The following is a 21100-nucleotide window of genomic DNA, read 5'->3' as shown; positions in this document are numbered from 1 at the left end:
TTATTTTTAAATGTTTGAGAAGATAAATGTATGAATTGTTCAGGGTGATTGAACTTTGGAATGCAGTCATTTAAACAATATGTAAGAACAGACCAGGGTCTGCACTGAGGGTGCAAGGAATACGAGTTATGTCCAGTCACACAAAGTCTGAAACTGGAACTTGAATTCGTATTCTCTATTTGACTAATATGAAGCATTTTATATAGATCTGTGTTCGTACGGAATGATGTCAGACAAGGTAAGACTTGATGTGTATTGATTGACTACTTGAGTATTTCAGTCTTCATGTATGACAAATGCAGTATCATTATGTATAGAATGCACCTGTGCATCATACATGTAGCATGTCGTGTTCCAATTATTACAAACCTTATAGAGATCGTACTTTTAATCATCGCAAACAATATATGTATTTTCCTTGTGATCTTTCGTGTTTCTTCTGTGGCTGTGAGTTATGAAAAATGGGGAGTATCATATATAACTATCATAAGAAGAAATTTCATCTGCAACAATCATGCTGTAATTGCAGTGAATGATGACTGATAGAAGATACATCAGGGTGACTATTATAACTCTGTCGGATTAAAAGTGCATTTTTGTTGCATGTTATTGAACAATCACACAATGTTTTTCCTCTTCTTTGTGCATTTTACTCAAAGAAAATAAAGTGCCATTTGGTCTTTTTTTTTTCTGTTTATGAACTTTCATGTAGATAGTTATGTATAACAGTGGTATTTTTCAGATTTAAATGTCTTGAAGATTAACATTTATAGTAAAACACAGGAGAGATTTATTGATTTCTATACTGTATTGTTACATTGAACATTTCTATTGAATGAAGGTGCATACACGTGTAGCTTTGCAGAAGCAGTGTTAACATTGGACATAGATACTGATTATTTGGGGTAACGTTGATTAAATTGAAAAGCAATCCCAACTGCATTTTAATAGTAGTATGTATTTAACATGTTTCAATCATCATTTAATTTTCAAAACATATTTTTTCTCCTGTCTTTACAAGCCAAACTATCAGGGGCCATTGAAACTGTTGTCATTCCTTCAGTCAGGCTTGTTAAATTCTGTAGTCATTCTCTCAGTCAGGCTTGTGAAATATTCCTATTGATTGCTACTGCAAATGAACTGATATACCCTCACCCCAACCCCCTTATCCCATCCAATACTGGGGACCATTGTTCTTTCAATGTTTCCCAGGCACCAAGCAATTCCTATGAATACTGTAGATACCTAAATATATGCAAGGAATTTATTCTCGCGTAATTTTGCAAGAGGCATCACTCGCAAAATAAAATGATTCGTTCTTATTTTTCTGTTGTTAAAATGCATGAAAGAACTCTTACATTAACAGACCACACACGAATTTATGTTCACACAATTTGCCTTATACCGGCCATTTTGCCATATTAAGTACTTGCATAAAATAAGAAATTTACTGTACTTCCTCTTTACTCCTGGTTGCATCATGAATCCCTCCATCACTTGGTTCCATGGCCTTTTTCTGTAGGACATACAAGTCAATATATAGCACCTGTTGCATATTTAGGACCATGACATTTCTTTTTTTCTGTTTGTATTCATATGAAACCTGTCTACTAGAAGAGCTGTAATTGATTTCATCTACAATTAATTTTCGATTTTCTCATTTTTTCTCTCCTATCATAATTCATATTCTCCTTTCTAATCTTCTGTCTGTAATTTCTGTATAAAGTTGTCTGCTAATATTGAATTAGAGACCTGATATTGAATCAGAGACTTGCTGTATTCAGAGATGTCACTGCCAATATGGTAATCAGTGCAAAATAGCTCCATGCTTGACCTCTAATCCATGTTTCTATTCTATTTCTTCAATAAAATGTTTCATTATCACAGATTCACATTGCAGTAAATTGAAAGAGACTATAGAAAGGAAAAATTAAAAAAATCACATTCCTTAGGATCACACCAAGAATAAAGTCTAGTCTTCTTGAGGATGGAAGGCTTTAGCTTTAATAACATGAGATTGATGACAATGCGGATTTAACGACTTAAATTCACAATCTCTCAAGGAACACCTGGTTAACAGAATGTAACAATTATCAGGGAGTTTTAATAATTAAGGTAGTAATTCTGACTGTGACAAGCTGATATCAATAATATAGTCACATGACATATGGAAGAACCCTGGATTAGCTTCAGAAAAAGATTTAAAGTCTTTCTTTCGTATTATTAGGACCCTGCATTGAACATGTTCGAGCCCTATACACTCTGGGTGTCTATCTGTATGTCTGCCCAATATTATTTCTTAAGTGCAATGCCAACATGCATAAGGCTTTGACAATGAAATTGTACATTGTGTGCATTACATGTTTTAATGATTTTCCCATCATTCTGAAGTTATGGGACTTTTATGAATTATATGCATATACACTGTATCCTAGCTATGCCACAACATTTTTATAATGGTGTTTTATACTCAGTGAGGATAATATACATGTACTATTTCATTTCAAAGCTTCACAGTATAGTCAGGCAATTAAGAATTATGGAGCAAAACAATCAATTTCTATATAGTGGGGTATCAACAAAGTTTTAATGAAATTTTCTGAAATACTGAGAACTGTATATAAAGGTCCTCTTCACAAAGGGGTTGGACTAGTTTAACCATGTCTATCTGTCCATCAAGGATTTCTCCATAAGTATGCTCTTGACTGCAAAGTTTTAAACAGTAGCTCATGATTTTTGATGATTATGGAAGTTTGATTTCTAAATTTCTGCAATTTTTTCACATTTTATGTATTACAGCGTACAGCTTAGGCAAACGTCAATGATTTAATAACCATATTACAACCAATGAAAATACCTTTACGCATATCATTGTTCTGAAATTTGATCGATTGATTGAATATTGTTTAACGTCCCTCTCGAGAATATTTTACTCATATGGAGATGTCACCACTGCCGGTGAAGGACTGCAAAATTTGGGCCTATGCTCGGCGCTTATGGCCATTTATCGTGCCACACCTGCTGTGACACGGGGCCTCGGTTTTTGCAGTCTCATCTGAAGGACCACCCCATTTAGTCGCCTCTTACGACAAGCAAGGGGATACTGAGGGCCTTTTCTAACCTGGATCCCCACAGGATTCTGAAATTTGATGATCATCCCAATTATTATATGATTGAATAATTCCAAGCTTTCTGATAGACTGAGATCTATCAAACTAGAAAAAAATAGAATGTTATGTTCACCCTCACTTCCACATGCCTTTGAGGTTAATATAAGATCTAATTTTTCCATCATCAGACCAAAACTAGGAGTAGAAATTTCCAAATTTATATGATTGGTTATTATTTTTTTATCGTCCAATGAAAACTCGTATCTCTAAATACTTTCGACAAGGTCTTGCACTCTAGCCATAAACAAAGATGGCCAATTATAGGTATTGTATATCGTAAGCACTATAGTAGCTGGTTTCTATAGTCATATAGTCATGATAGACAAAACTTTCATCTTTATAGCTTTCGACTAGGTCTTGCTCTTTATAGCTGTAAACCACAATGGCCTAACAAATATCGTTTCATAAGGCTCTAGTAGCGAGCTTCTATGTTATGTAGATTATTCAATCATACTATAAAACAATTATTGGCATTTTCTCGGTATTATGCTTTAGTTACCCTCAAAGTACAATATTATACATCTCAGGAAGCTAAATCATTATATTGACTTCTAAAATATTAATTTTGTAATAGCTGTTTACTCAGATGACCATATTGTGTGTGACGAGTCTAATTGCCCAAGGTCTTTGCACTAAAACAAGATTATAGGAAAACAAGAAACTGAAATTGTGTGACACCCCTACAATGTAACTGTTGGGTCCACGCTGACTGATCAGTTTTCTAGTTTAGACAATTACCATAGCTAACTGGTCAGTTGTCTAATTATACCCCCCGCAACAAGTTGTGGGGGGGTATACTGGAATCGGGTTGTCCGTCTGTCTGTCCGTCCGTCTGTAGACGCAATGGTTTCCGGGCTCTAAAGCATTATCCTTTCCACCTACTGTCACCATATCGTACATATGGACTACCCATGGGATGAAGATGTTCCCTATTGATTTTGGGGTCAAAAGGTCAAAGGTCAAGTGCACTGGACATTGAAGTAGCAATATGGTTTCCGGGCCCTAAAGCGTTATCCTTTCCACCTACAGTCACCATATCATACATATGGACTACCCATGGGATGAAGATGTTCCCTATCGATTTTGGGGTCAAAAGGTCAAAGGTCACGCACACTGGACATCGAAGTAGCAATATGGTTTCCATTTAAATTCTTTAATGGCTTTTTTCATCGCATGGAGATGCTGTGTTCCTAGATACCTTTTGGATCATAATACTGAAGTTTTACCTATTACCAACACCTTTGGGAGATTGGGGTAAGCGTGGGGTATTCTTAGTGAGCATTGCTCACAGTACCTCTTGTTTAAACAGTCACCTTTTCCAACCAGTCAGGTATTCTAATTTAAACAGTTACCATTGCTGACTTGCCAGTTTTTTTTTTAGTTTAGACAATTACCATTGTTTTGAAAGGTAGTCTTTAATGTCATGTTATACTTAAAATTAGCTATCAGCATGACTGAAGGGATTAGCAGTATTGTTTATGTAATTTCCTGCACTGGAAGCCTTTCTGCACACTATGAAATTTTTTATCTGATTGACGTGTGAACTTTAAGGATATTTAGAAATCCATTTCTGGAGGTCTCTCCCAGAGTTCAGTCGTAATAATTTTCTTTCTAAATCAGTAAAAATATTTCTGAATTGACTGTTTTTCGATAAAGGGAGAACTTATAACAAGAATGTCTCAGAGTGATTACTCTGGAGGTGAGATTAATGTCATAGATTACTAAATTATTGTTAGTCACTCAGGGCATCTTGCCTCCACTTTAGTACCTGCAGCATTTATATTTCATATCAAGAATATTAGAACTTGCCATTGAACGTAACGCTTTTACTGCTTAATATCTTGTTTTTCTTGTTTTCACGAATAATCACAGGAGATTCCATTTCTTCACTTAATTATACATGTAGGATAGCATTATATGGAGGTTAAACCACTTGTTGATGCTGAATTCATTTGTTCTGTAGATAGTTTACATTGAGGCTAGTGGATTAAGTTGTTGCATGGTTTCTTCCAATTCATGTAAGGGAGATATTTTTTAGTACCTCTTCCCTGAAATCATATTGATCTGGGGTTTTCACTTGAAATCAGAAATGATGGTGGTGTTTTTCACACCTGTGTTTTAGTTGTCTGGATAGTTCAACAGTTAGATAAGGCTTCAACACTGACTCAGAAGGAGGAGGGCAGTAAGCCATCTGGAACATTGATAATGGAGATAGAGCATAGAGAAAAACAGTTTGAAATTGGTTCTAATTACCTGTCAGAAATGGAGGGATAAGGAACAGTGACTAACCTCTGTTGGAATTCCTCTAGATCAATACAGTTCAAGTGAATTGACTATTGGGTTTCTATGTAAATCAAAGATGACTACATCAAAGGAGTTCTTTGAGAATCTGTTAGTTGGTCCTCTTCACTCTGTAACAAAGAGGCTAGGGACCTTGGAGAAACAGAAAAAGGGTTTATCAGAGAGTGATGGATGTGAATTGGATGAAATTCCTGTCTTCCGAGTAACATGTTCCAGTAATCAGGTAGGCAATGAATGGAGTACTATTTTAATGATATACCAGTAATCAGGTAAGCAATGAATGGAGTACTAATTTAATGATATACCAGTAATCAGGTAGGCAATGAATGGAGTACTAATTTAATGATATACCAGTAATCAGGTAGGCAATGAATGGAGTACTAATTTAATGATATACCAGTAATCGGGTAGGCAGTGGATGGGGTACTATTCAGGTAGGCAGTGGGTGGGGCACTAAGTAATCAACAAGGCAGTGGGTGGTGAAGTGGTTTGGTATATGTGTCATATATGAATAAGACAGTGAGTATTAATTAAATTGATGTATGAAATCATAATTATCAGAGTACATGATGACCTTATTGATTTTGTGTCAAAGGTCATTGACAAGATATAGTTTCCTGATGATAATATGTTATATACAATGTGAGCTTTGGACAAAGGTCTCAAAGGTCTCAAGGTCATTTTGGAAAGGTCAAGGTCAGATCATATAAGTTCTTTATTTTAACAGTTTTTGAACAGGTATTGATCATATATCACACAAATTAGTAATAGCCAAATGGTTTTCAGACTAAGGTCACTCAAGGTCATTTTGTAGAGATCAAGGTCACTCGGAACATATACCTTATATATGATAATAACCCTCATTTCAACAATGTATCAGCAGTTTGTGATCATTGTGCTTATGACTTTCAGACAAAAGGTCACTCATGTAATTTTCTAAAGGTCAAGGTCACTCAGAACAAAGGTCTTATATTACGGGAAAAGTTCCTTATTTCAATAGTTCTAAAACAGGTATTAATCATGCATCACACAAATAAGTAATGGGCAAATGGCTTTCAGACAAAGGTCACTCAAGGTCATTTTGTAAAGGTCAAGATCAATCAGAACATAGACCTTTATATGTGAAAAAACCCTTCATTTCAACAATATTTCAACAGTTATTATTCATTATGCAAGTCATTCATCATATGAAGTAGTTCATTGGTTTTAAGAGATGCAGTTCAGGAAACATCCATCAGTTTTACTGATATTCTTGTTTTTAAAGGAGGACTTTGCAACTTTAGCTATGAGACTTCACGTGAAGAGTCTCAATCACATCAAAGATAATAATATTAATTATTTTTTCCACGAGTTAATATATTTAGTTTCAAAACTTTATTTCTGAAATATGAATAAAGAAACCAAATATTTTCATTAGTATTTGTTTATTCTCTACTGCTGCAGTGAAAAAAAAATTATATTCCATCTCATATAATCAATGTTCACCTTTCAAAATTTGATGAGGTTAATTTAATGATTATAACTGATCATTGCATCTATATATATATATATATATATATATATATATATATATATATATATATACAAAATATTCAATGCAAGACATAATCAAATCTACAATGTTGGTTTTATCCTTCTGTAATTCAAAACTTTATTAGGGAAAGAGAGATAACTATGAAATAAAATGGGTTTCAAGAATAAAAATTGTATGGTTGATAAAGTAGGTTTGAAACATTTGTTTGCAGCTTCAGTGGGACTTCTCTCACTATGTTAGATTTCTGCCAATCAAAAGATACTGACATTGAAGTCACCATTTCGCTAGATTACTTTCATTGGATTGTTTTGCATATATGGCCTTGATTCCACCTGTTATCTGCCATTTATAATCACCCTTAATTGATACTTTGTCAACTTTCCAAGTTAAATGTACATGTAAACAGTTACATGCGTATACCACAGGTAGCCTAGCTTGTATTTGCTACAGATTAATTTTTGCTATTTTGATTGTAGGGCAAAATCATCAAATTAAACCTGCAGAAAATGTATCCCTGCCATAACATTTACATAGAATGAACATAAAACTTTGAATTGAAAACTTGATGCCATTAAATATTTCCAAGAAACTGTGAAAATCACCATGAGTGAAGTAGAAGTTGTGTACGATATGTCATAAAGCAAAGATGTAAATCTAGTTTAAAGTGAAGGTCTGGTAACACATGTACAATATTCCAGCCATGTTAATTATCCAATCAAAATTATGCACAGTCATGAATGATCAGGACTCATCAACTATACCCAAAGAGATTTTACCAGCGTGCTTTTAACAGCAGAAGCCATTAGAAGTGGAAGGCTAGCCTAGATAAACGCCAAAGCCCCTTTGATGAGGGATTCATCATTATACATTAAACATCAGATAACTGACATTAGATGCTTTCCAGATAGTGCATCCCACAAATTATGTCCAAGCAACATTTTGTTAGAGAGTCTATGGCTTTGATTTGGTTAAGTTGCATTTTATTATATTGTAAAGGGAGGATTGTAAAAAAAAGAAGTGCTGATATTTAATTGTGCTGCGTGATTGCACATGCTACATGTGTTTGCAAACAATGTATGTTCTATACCTTAATAAACACATTCAGGATTCCTTCTAACATATTGAATGTATTTTGAGGCTTTTGAATTTTTTAGCTCATCAAAGCTGAAAGAACATTAGGGTTTAAAGTTAAATTCTTTTAACGTATACCACAGGGGTACAGGTTTGTCCTATCAGTATGCAGGCATCCTTATGTAGTATAGATAATTCAATGGTGACAGAGTACTATACAGATTAACATTTACCATAATGGTTACTTTAATTGAATAAAGTATCATTGGGGGAGGGGGGAGGATGGGGTGTATTATTAGTGGTAGTAATAGACTTCTCTCATCCATGGCTGTGTTCTCATCCAGTCGTGCTGAAACTTAAAAAGCTTAATACATAAAGAAGAGTAAAATTCACACCGGAGAGGGAGCCTGGGCATCAAATAAGTTGTGTGTTTAGCATTCAGTGTTTGGAGTCTGTATTTCTTGTGCTGTTCATTGATTCTCAGGATGCTGAACTTCTAACAAGATCCGACGAAGTGAAAACAGATATTATTTGTATTGATCCAGATTGTCAAAATTAGTGGGGCTCATATTATTACAAGATATTTGGCAAGTTTTTGAGAGGAATCCAAGGGAAAAAATTATGTCTTTTTTTACACAATTGCTTACCCTGTGAGATTTATATCACTTGAGCAGTAATGAGATGTCGCTGGCATTAAATGAAATATCCAAAGGCAGGCGGTGAACATTCACTAATTCCACCAGCAGACAGATAAGTGTATCGCTCTTTTAATTGCATGAAAGAAAAAAAGCGAATGATTTCATTACCTGTAGTTAATAATCACATCGTACCTCATTAGAACTGTTTCCCTAACACTATGGGGTGATGAGGATTTCCTTCTTGACATTGCTAAACCTTATATTAATTTGATAAGTGGGAATGTATTGGATATGATCTATATGAAGGTGCAGATCTATCCATTGATTTGTAGGAATACGTGAATCTTAACAGCTCCAATGTCATGAGATGAATTTGTCTTTGGAGAAAAAAACGTGCATATCAAATAATGATTCCTGTGTTTACAGCAGACACTAGCATGTATTTTTGTAACACTCATGGGGGATATATTGGTATCATTTAAGACCAGATAAAGCTGATGTTGACATGGGGATAGATTAAATGGACTCTTATTTCCTGTTATCAGCTTCATAATAAAGCTTGCTAACAAACCTCAAATTACAGAGGTAAAACCTCTCCTTCACAGAAAACACTGAGAAATGACGAAAAGGCGGAGAAAGAGGATGTCATTTTACTGGCTAGGGCAATGTTCGACTTAATGTTTCTAAGTGCTAGGGAATTTCACGCTTGAGTGACAGGATGTGTTGTAATGTTGAGAGCCATGGGTCACACATCTGAATGATAAAACTCCTTGAGATGTTATTGAGCAATGCTTGGTGTGTATTAATCGGCCAAGGTGCAGTTCAATCTTAATGCATATTGTGACTGGTCACTCAGTGGTTTAAGTGATCTAAGACATTTCTCTGTGGATTAGACATAGGAGCAATTTACCTAAGACAAGATGTCATCTTCAGAAGAAGACAATGTACTGTCGTCTGCGACAGCCATCATGATGAGGCATGATCATAAGGATAAATGGTACAAGAAAGTGAGTTCTCATGTCAAAGGAGCCTTCACCAACAGAAGAAGAATGAAACGGTTCACAAAGTCTACCGAGAATCTCAGCAAAATTCTCACCACCAACACAAGGAGAAGGGACTTAACTGGTTCTCTGTTAAGTTTACCAGGTCTACGCAAAACAGAATGGTCTGACACGGAGTCTAGCTCTGATGTGGACTCGTTAAGAGAGTGTGGGAGTGGACATAGAACTAGCGGGGATAGCAGATACAGTGATAGAATCACGGAACATGACTCGGTGTCCCAGGTAGATATCCAGGTGACTCCAGCTGCAGACCTGGGTGCCCATCACGTGGACCCGTGTTTTGACACCCACCATCACCACTGTTCCAGTCACAGTCTGTGTGTCCCCCATGATGACTCCGATGCTTCCGATATTTCAGATGTGGAAAACTCGTCTCGATGTGGGTCACTTTGTGACACGATGTCAATGTCAAGTGTAGACTCTCTGTTGCAGGTGAAGATTTTCTTTCTTTATTTTGACATTTCTATGTATTTTTTGTAAATGGGCCGGGGTACTGTTTTTGTCCTGTTTGTTTGTCTGTCCTCATAACTTTTGAATTTGGAGTTATGGGGCTCTCATATTTCATATGTGCATTCCCTGTGGCAAGAATTTATTTTGGTAACAATAATGGTTTTGACCTTATAACCCCCAACCTTGGATTTTTACCTGCATTTAAGAAACATTTATCTTGAACTATATAAGGTAGGCCTTTCATATTTCTAATGATATTAGACCTTTCATGTGTTTCTTTGTTGCTAGTGTTTCGCAAACACATCTTGTTCTTTTAGGAAATGAAGGTCATATATGATGTGTCTGTCATTTTTTTTTTTTTCTAAAACAGTTTTCTCCCTTCCTTGATATGAAGAGTTTTTGTATGATTTCCAAAAATAAGTGTTAATTCTGTATTGTAGTACTATTACTATACTTCAGATATCAGCCTGGTTAGGTCAGTGGTCAGATCACCCAAATTAGTAGAGTAAGCGGGTCCTGCATTTGATCTCTGGTTGATCCAAAGATTTCTCTCCCTATCTTTTCTACAATAACATAGTAATAGTCATAGAATTATACAACCTTCTCTAATACATAAGAGTTTACTTAACATTTTTACTGGAATGCCACAAACAATTAAGAACTATCAAAAACCACGCCTGGTAGTATACCCGGAGTTTTTGTTGTTGTAGAAACAAGATAAGATGCAAGTGAATTGTGCCTGAAATGTCATGAAAAATGATATATTATTGAGAGATGTCACATATGACCTTAAGTAAAACAAACCTGTATGCACTGTCAGGTGGTTTGTAACACTGACACAGTTTTTGTTTAGCTGGAAGCAATGATTAACAAATATGCAGGTGAAATCTTATAATTGATATAATTAACATATTTTTTGTCTTTCACAGTCTAATGTTCTCCTGTGTAATGCCATCATCTGCATTCCTGTCGCAATTTAAGCCAAAAAAAAAAAAATAACTCACTGACCTTATACTGCAGGTTTCTAACTTAATTCAACTCACTGACTTTAATATACTGCAGGTTTCTAACTTAATTCAACTCACTGACTTTAATATACTGCAGGTTTCTAACTTAATTCAACTCACTGACTTTAATATACTGCAGGTTTTTAACTTAATTCAATTCACTGACCTTATACTGCAGGTTTCTAACTTAATTCAACTCACTGACCTTAAAATACTGCAGGTTTCTAACTTAATTCAACTCACTGACTTTAATATACTGCAGGTTTTTAACTTAATTCAATTCACTGACCTTATACTGCAGGTTTCTAACTTAATTCAACTCACTGACCTTAAAATACTGCAGGTTTCTAACTTAATTCAACTCACTGACCTTAATATACTGCAGGTTTCTAACTTAATTCAACTCACTGACCTTAATATACTGCAGGTTTCTAACTTAATTCTCCATAAAAGAGTTGAACAGATGGTGTAGATTGGTTGCCACTACAATGATCCATATTTCATTAATGCTGAAATTTCATTTGAAGATTAAGATAGTTTCTGAAAGTACACAGAGGTTTCCTACAATAATGATGAATCCAGTGCCAGTCTCCCCCTCCCTTTTTCCACTTGTACAGGTTTTCAGCTCAATTTGCCTTTTTATGAATTTTAAGCACTTTTATAAAAATGTGGAAATTTATTCTGAAGTGGGAATTAAACTTTAAAAAGCACTCATATATTGATATTTACAGAGGTCACATTGTAGTATTTGAATCTATATAGTTCCCGCCTCTAACCTTATTGTTCACGAAAAAAAGCAACTATTTTATCTTTTTTATGAGTCTAGTATATACAACCCTCGATCTGCATCATTATTCGCACCCTTAAAGATTGTGGAATATAATTGACTGAAAACTGAGGCAATAATAGCCAGCAAAGCTTGTGTCGCTAACACAAAGAGCTCACTCCAATGATTACACATGAGTCACGTGATTTGCTCTTCATCAACTGATGTTGCCGTCACTGCGGTTCAATATGTCAAGAAAATTTAAGGAATATCAAGGTTGCATGTACTCAATGTTTCTGCCATTTTTCTAAAACAACCTTTTATCTCCTAGATATGAAGAGTTTTCACGATTTCCAAAATAGGTTTAATTTGTATTTTGTAGTGATATTACAATGCTCTGTATATCAGCCTGGTTAGCTCAGTCGTTAGATCATTAACCAATGCAGTAATGCAAGAGTCTGGGGTTCAATCTGGATCTGGGCTGTAGAATAGGACTTCAGTACTGGCTGCTTGTCATAAGAGGCGACTGAATGTGGTGGTCCTTCAGATGAGACCAAAAAAACTGAGGTCCTGTATCACAGAAGGTGTGTCGATCGTGATAAAGATCTCCCTGCTCAAAATCTGTAAGTGCAGAGTAGAAGCCTAAATTTTGCAGCCCTTTACTGGTAATGGTGACGTCTCCATAAACAATATACAACCAACCAACCTGATTGAGCCAAAGATTTTTCTTTCCTAATATTTGCTACAATAGATTAGCAATGTCTATATAAAAACACCTCTGTAAGACATAAAAGCTTTACATCCAGGAACTGTCAAAATATGCTAACTTGACAATGAACCCCAATTTTTTTTATTAGATTTTTTTTTGTAAAAGCAAGATAGGATGCAAGTGAATTGTACATAAAATATTATAAAAATTATGTATTATTAATGCTACTCTAAAAAAAATATGATGTGAATGAAAAGTAGAGGATATGTACAACAATGTTTTGAAATTGAAAACTTTCAAATTTACTTTATTTAGTGAAAAAATGCAGTTATATTAGAAAGTAATCTGAAAATAGATTTAAATCCCCTGCTGGATTTGAACCCACGACCTACAGCTCAGCAGTCAACATGCTAACCCACGGAGGTACTCAGCTAGGCAAGTCTGAAAGTAATAAACAAATCAGACATATTTTCATTCATGTTTAAAAAGAGAGTCAGCCATTATGACAATGTAGTATACCTACTTGAAGGTGTCATGGATTCTCCCTCAATTATATTTAGGTCAGCTGAGTATACTGAAATGACTTATTGCTATCTGTTTCTGATCATGTTCATCTCAAATACTGCTGGGCCAATTTCCTCCCAAATTGGGAACTGAGGGATGGAACCAATTAAACCTTCAGATGTAATTCTTATGTTTAAAATGCTTTGACTATAAACGGGGACGTCCAGCAAGTAAACTGTATATAGTCATTGTCAGCAAGGATGCCAATACCAGAATTGTGAAATTCATGGCCCCTGGGATGAGGTTTTGGAACTAGGGTGGGCTTTTGATGGCCCCTGGGATGAGGTTTTGGAACTAGGGTGGGCTTTTGATGAGAGTACAGCTAGGAGCTTAATAATTCCGAGTTACGTTCAAATTATAGATTGAAAAAAAACCTAAATAGCTTAATCAGTGACAGCTTATGAAGGTACAAAATTGGCTGAGGCATGTAAAGTGAAACTAGAGGCATGTAAAGTGAAACTACATGACTGCAGTATATAAGAATTATAATGACTTTTATAATCACAGTCCATGCAGTGAACACTGGGGCCAGGGACTTAGTACATGGTGCAGCTTGATCATAACAGACACCCTGAACTAGGGGAAATAGTGCAGAAATATGTAATGGAGCATCACTTTCTAGAACTATCGTGTCTGTAACTTAGAAAACCCATGGGTAGATTGATCATGACTAGTAGATAACCGTATTGAATTTGGGGTCAAAAGGTCAAAGGTTTTGGGGCTTTCTAGCATGCATACCAAACTGGATTTCCAACCAATAATGAGAGAATCCTTTGCTGGATGGTCATCAAACTTCATGGGCGATTTGGTCATGGCTAAGAGATGACCCTTATCGATTTTTGCATGCATATAGCAATTGTTGTTTGACCGATAACTCAAAAACCTTTTACTAGATAATCATTAAACTTCTTAGGCAAATTAATTATCACTAGTAGATGACTCCTGATGGTTTAAGGTCAGATGTTTTCTCAACATTGATTTGAATATGATTGAAAGGGAGCATCTGCTCTACAAAGATGTCTTGTTGATGGACCAAATTCCATCAGGAACATCTATGATAGCCTGACATGTTCAATATGTGTCAGGGATATCTTTTCTCCGACAGAGAGATTTTCTCAAACTGAAATATCTTAGAAAATCACTGATCAAGGTTACCAACATCAGATTTTCTCAAACTCAAATATGTTTTATAAGAGTTTTTCTCAGAATATTCTCAAAATATATTACAACTCAGTTTGAGATTTCTTAAGATCTTGGAAAATTAATAGCAGCATCTGATGCAATCTCAGGTTAAAATGGTAGATAAGGCAAATCTTAAAACATAGAATTGAAATTTCTCTAGATGGGTAACAAATATGGCATTTGGTTACGGTATGCTTGCTTTGAAATTTTCAGAGTTTTAATGTTATAGTTTCAAAGTAAATTTAAAGCTGCCTGCAACAGATGTCCAGTAATTGATATAGATAAATACATTGATAAAATTAATAGAATTATAATTATTAACTATATAAGCAGAGAAAATGTATCATAAGCAGAATGCAAAATATGTACATTTTACTGATGATTTTATTAAGACAGCAAATTTGATTCTTCCAATCAATATCATGTGATGAATTGTTAAAGTATGAAGTTTGTCAGATGGAGACAAGATATATATTCAAAAATCTAATTTCTAAATCGATATTGTATAGAATGTATGATACAGCTAGGTGACTCTTGACAGATTGAACTTTTATCTATCAAATTGAAGTCATTGTCCCAATTTTTTGTATTATTAATCAAACTTATTCTCAATCTCTGAAAGTTCACATCTAACCTGGTCACTCATTGAGTAAAGGTTAGTGAGGCAGCTATTATTATGATGATAAATTGATATTAGCACTGAATTTTAAAGGTTTATAGGTCATCTGAGCTGACTTTTCTGATCACCAGTTGTCTGTCTGTCTCTCCATCTATCTGTAAACTTTTCATACTTTGACTTCTTTTCTAAAAACATTGGACCAATTTCAACCAAACTTGGTACAAATCATCCCTGGGTGAAGGGGACTCAAGTTTGTTCAAAGGGGAGATATCTCAATCACAAAAATGCAAAAATAGGGTGGGGTACATCATTTAAAAATCTTTTTTCAAAACCACTGGGACATAAGAGCTGAAATTTACATGAAAGCTTCCTGACATAGTGCAAATTCAAGTTTTTAAAAATCATAACCCCTGGGGGTAGGATGGGGCCACAAAAGGGGATCAAAGTTTTACATACAAATATATAGGAAAAATCTTTTATAAGTCTTCATCTCAAGAACCACTGGGCTGGGAAAGTTCTAATTGACATGAAAGCTTTCTGACATAGCTATATATATATATATATATATATAGTGCAGATTCAAGTTTGTTCAAATCATGGCCCCTGGGTGTAGGATGGGACCACAATAGGGGATCAAAGTTTTACATGCGTATATGTAGGGAAAATCTTTAGATATAGACCAAGGTGACTCAGGTGAGCGATGTGGCCCATAGGCTAGCTTGTAACGGCTGAATGTGTACAATCTCAGGTGAGCGATGTGGCCCATAGGCTAGCTTGTAACGGCTGAATGTGTACAATCTCGGGTGAGCGATGTAGCCCATAGGCTAGCTTGTAACAGCTGAATGTGTACAATCTCAGGTGAGCGATGTAGCCCATAGGCTAGCTTGTAACGGCTGAATGTGTACAATCTCAGGTGAGCGATGTAGCCCATAGGCTAGCTTGTAACGGCTGAATGTGTACAATCTCAGGTGAGCGATGTGGCCCATAGGCTAGCTTGTAACGGCTGAATGTGTACCATCTTTAAAACTGAAATAAAATGTATGGATCATTTTCTTTTTGTTTTTTGTCTTTGTTGATTAATATGGTGTAATAGGATATGTTATTTAATTTAAAATTGAAAAGGAAATGATGTTTTGATATAACAATGCATATTATAAGAATGGGCCTGTTTAGCATATTGATGTTATCAGTAAGAATAGCTAGGAGACAAATTGTCAATGTTTCAGACTTCTTTCATGTTTATTCCATCAATTAAACACCAAGGTATACATCTAAATGAATTTAAATTCTGGCATATTAAAAAACTATTATCATTTTGTTGAGATTTTAATATAAATCAAGGTATTAAAGGCATATGAACCATATTGCTGAACCTTTTGAGAAAATCTCAAGTCATATTTCTCTAATATTAACTTGTGTAAGGTTTCTCAGAATAAGGCTGATGGCAGGCTATATATTGTAGCAAAATCTAAGGTGAGTGAGAAATCCGGACTTTATATTAGGCTGAGATTTGAGGCAACATTCTCTAAGGTTGGGGGCCCGTTTTGTATAGGAACCTATTTAAAAGTATATTCAACAAATTAAGTGCCAGTTTTTAATGAACCTGTGTATGGTGTTGATTTTGGTTACTAGCCTAGCTGATACCTATTGTGTTTTTATAAACAACTTGAAAACTTCACTCATTTAAGAATTGGATCAATAGAGTCTGCACTTGCTGCACTGATTAGTTATATATAAACATTCATTGCAGCACTTACTGGAACTTCACTTAACATTGATCAGCAAGTGATCAATATATTATGTTCTCATCCTGGCAAGTGGTGATCACTAAAAGTTGTGCTGGTGTGCAGTGGAAGTGGTGAAACAGAAAAAGGAAGTTGGCATTTCCTGCCATTTTTTCATTGAAATACACTGATTTAAATTTGTTTGTGAAGGGATTAACCTTTATGTTAAGTTCAAGTGCACTGTCCTGTTACTGTGACTTCAGCAGGGTCATCATTTCTTGGGGACTTTTGTGTGAGGATTTTTAATTAATTGTCATTGAGTGACCTGTGTTAACTACCTTACAAAGGCTTCAAGTTGTGGCATTATCACTGAATGGTCGCTTGATTGTGGGAGGAAAAATTCAATGACTGGTCTCTATCCAAACGTAGATATGCAATACAATAGCAGAAAATCAAGTTGGGATTGCTTTTACAAAGCTTTCATTGATGGTAGCCGAGTGTATCTAGACCAGACCAATAGCATCATTAACTGAACTATCGGGGACTGGAACTGCTCAAAATGAGACCGTTTCTGCTACTTAAATTGGTGAAGAGAATTGTGAACCAAGTCTACCTGCATTTACCTACTAGTCTCTGGAACACATTGAGAGAAACTGCAGGAAACTAGATAACACCAGTTTCCTGACATATGGGATCTGCTTTATTAAAAGAATTCATTAAATGCTAAAGTTAGTGCAGTATTTATAAATATTCATTGATATTCTGCTGATGAATTGCTGTTTGTGTATGATTATTTTACTCCTCATCAATTCATCTAAATCAATTGTATTGGGACAAGTATTTAAGAGAACTGGACCTAAGTACATGTGCATTTTATACAACAATTGATGACTGAGTGAATATTTATAGATACACGTTGCCGAATTGATTTCAGTGTGAGATTCTTGTAATATCACGGATGTAACTTTTTTACATCAACTTAACAACTTTAAAAAATTGCAGTCCCATCATCGCATGAGTTATTGCAAAAGGGAATTCAATCAATAGGCCTCACCAGCAGCTGAAATGATCATTGATGAAGACTCATACAAAATTTATCAGTACAACATTGTTTTATAAAGTTGACTGAGTTATATTTCAATAATTGGAAAAAAGCGAGCTAACCATGTAAGCTGGTTAATTTTACTGGATATAAGTACATATACTTTTGATCTTGCCTCGAAACTGATAAAGAATGGAGGAAGACAGGACAGGTGAAAAATTGGAAGATGCCAGTGAGAGAAACCTCGACTGTTGTGGTTCTCCGAAGCAATCCCCTAAAACAAAGCAGAAGAGGAAAATGAAAAGCCCAGAAACATTGGGAGGTGAATCGCCTAGAAGGAGGAAGGGATCTATATTCACTAAACTTGGTCACAAACTTCTGTCATCTCATAAGAGACTTTACAGTAGTGATGACACTGAGGACAATTTGTGTAGGTCAGTTGAAAGCTTAAACAAATTACCATTGGATGGAATCGGTGCACAAAATGGAGCTCGATCAGCATCAGAAGCCAGTCTGTGTACTGGTAAGAAATCGCCATTTAATCACAATGGATCTACTTTTTATGTGGAAAATTCTGATAGTGTAGAAGGCTTGCCACAGGCCAATCAAGACTCGCCTTTACATGGGACGGTTTTGGAGAATAGAATAAGGACCGACACACATATTACACACACCCTACATAGACAGACATCAGAAATGAAAGAATTAGAGAACCCTGCTCATGAAAGACAGGATTCAGATGTAGTCATTCCCGTTCTTACAGAGGACTCAAAATTCCTCATATTTGAGTATATGAATGAAAGTCTACACCAGGTAGGATGCACCATGTGAAACTGGTTCTAATAATGTTGCCAGTCTTCATTTTTAATATTATGATCGTTGCATTTTAGAAAACAATTCTGGAGATTTGATATTTCCTTCACTTAATTGAAATAAACTTTAAAGTGTTGCATACTGCAGTTTGAAGTCTACAATATGTGTACAAGCAAGTTCTGATGAAGGTGACAGATATTTTATTATGATTTATTTGATGCAATTGAATTGCAGTGTCACATTTCGCCAAGTCATATTGAAAGTGAATTATTATCCCTTCCTTAAAAAATTGCAGGCATGTACTAATTTGTCCATGCGTACGTGTGGGAAAATGTTGTACATTGCACCATGTGAGGTACACCTTTTCAGGTTTTAGTCTCATACATGCTACAGGCAGGGATGGCAAGTGGAGAGAGATTGTTCCTGGGTCAAAAGGTCAATGTCATAAATATTGCATCTGGAAAATATCTGCAGTTGTGAATGAGGCATGTTGAGAGAAGACGCCCCACTTGTTGGTACTTTTGTCAATTTGACATATGCATGTGAAATGTACTAATTTTAATTTTCTATGTTAAAAATTGAAATGTCTGATTTCTGCAAATCTATGGGTAAATACATGTACCTGAAATAGTGATGTAATTAGCTCTGTAGTAGCCCATTTCCTTCCTCAAAATATATGAAGGAAGCAACAAGGATTTTCTAATGGGTGTGTGTAATAAAGATGACAGGATTATGTCACTTATAAAAGTTTCTGGAGGTCTTTTTTGTACTTAGATTTTGAAGCAATTTTTAACCTTATTTAATTTGATAGAAATTATTTGAAACAAATTTAGCATTTTGAAAGTTAACATGTCTGTTCAGGACACATTTCAGAGGAGGAAGAACATACAATATTTTTAGTGTTTGGGGAATTTCAACGTATTTCCTTTTTCAAACGTTTGCGTACTTGTCACCAGATAGTGCAAAGCAAGGAGTACAAAAATACAACTAGAAGAAATAATAGTATTGTGAAATTGAACGGAGAATTGTTTGCAGAAGTTCAAGTATTCGTCAAGGTCATGGCATGTGATGTATGCAAATTCTCTGCCAAACCGTGTGGAAAAGGAGTGATGAAATGAACAAAGATAATTCGAACACTTGCTAATGTGTACATCAAAATTTTACATATTTATCTGAACTGAAGAGGTTTTTTTTTTAAATATGATATACCTACATGTATTTAAAGGTCAATCATAATGACTATTGTTAAATGTAACAGATGTTCATTTCTTTAAAATAATTTTCCCATGAATAAGGTGGGTTTTTTTTACTTTTATAAGAATCATTTCATATGATGTACACATGGTAGAGAATATATTAAATTTGTTTGATTTATCAAATTTCTATGTGATATTTTGATGAGAAGATAGTATAAATAAGGTATCTTATTGAAAGGCTTAGTTAAGAGTTATCAGTAGAATTAAACTGCAATTACAATGGGAAACCAAGATGAAGTCAAAAGAAACTATACTGTATTTTACAGACTGTCCTGGAAATATCATGCAATTAATAATGACTTCAGTATACTTCCTTTTTATTTCATTATGCATGCAACTGATAAAGTTGTCTAAACTTAAAAGTTTGACAACCTTACTGTGAAGTTGAGAAGCTAAAACTTGCATCATGTTTTCCACAAATTATGAGTTTTATATTTCAACTTAAAAATTAGTCAATTTTTATACAGTGAAAATCATTGAAAATTTTCAAAGTCCAATTGTAATACAAAAAAATTAAGCCATATAAATTTAAAGAATTGGATTAAAAATGACTAAGTTTAAAAATAATACAATTATATTACAGTGAAAAATCACTGAAATTTTTTAAGTCCAATTATAATACAAAATTAATATATATAAATTCAAAGATTTGGATTAAAAATGACTAAGTTTTAAAAAAATACAATTTTAATACAGTGAAAATGACTAAGTTTAATTTTGATACAAAAATAATATGCTTGAAAAAAAACTAAGTCCCTAAAAATACAAAAATAATATATTGAAAATAATCTAAGTCCAAAATGATACAAAAATAATACCCTTTAAAAAATCAAAGTCAGAATTTAATACAAAAATGAGTTACCCATTTTTTTTGTGATACAAAAATAATATATTTTTTCTGTATTATTTCAAAAAAGTACAAAAATTACTGTATTAATAATATATTAAAAATATACTTTTATGTATTATTTTTCCATATGGGTGCAGGCACAAGTTGCAAAACAAATCAGTGTTGCAAAAGTATTTCAGAATTTGACCATTGTATCTTTTCAGGACACCAGCATAAGACAACGCAAACATGAGTTGATGCAGCATTCCTTTTTCCATTTGGATGTGTGGCTGAAGGAAGGAAAAGATCTGGTTATCAGAGATAGCAGTGGTGAGTAAATCATTCAAAACAATCTCCCTTAGGA

The 21100-nt window shown here is 34.6% G+C and overlaps 1 protein-coding gene across 11 annotated transcripts in view; it reads left to right on the top strand.

Moving 5' to 3' along the window:
• The window catches only part of LOC125652523 (multiple C2 and transmembrane domain-containing protein 1-like), a 99003-nt gene that overhangs the window by 37419 nt on the left and 40484 nt on the right, over window positions 1–21100 (top strand). For 4 of the 11 annotated variants that reach the window (XM_056139246.1, XM_048881814.2, XM_048881815.2 and 1 more), the window contains one exon: window positions 20961–21066. In XM_056139246.1, the coding sequence (XP_055995221.1) occupies window positions 20961–21066 (106 nt within the window). Of the gene's footprint in view, window positions 1–132; window positions 239–7481; window positions 10208–16810; window positions 18652–20960; window positions 21067–21100 lie in introns of those variants that run through there. The other 7 variants (XM_048881812.2, XM_048881811.2, XM_048881813.2 and 4 more) reach the window with 6 other exon arrangements.

Source organism: Ostrea edulis, chromosome 5, assembly GCF_947568905.1.
Source record: "Ostrea edulis chromosome 5, xbOstEdul1.1, whole genome shotgun sequence".
Lineage (NCBI taxonomy): Eukaryota > Metazoa > Mollusca > Bivalvia > Ostreida > Ostreidae > Ostrea > Ostrea edulis.
The sequence above is the reverse complement of the archived record's forward strand: the minus strand, read 5'-3'. Positions and strand labels throughout refer to the sequence as shown.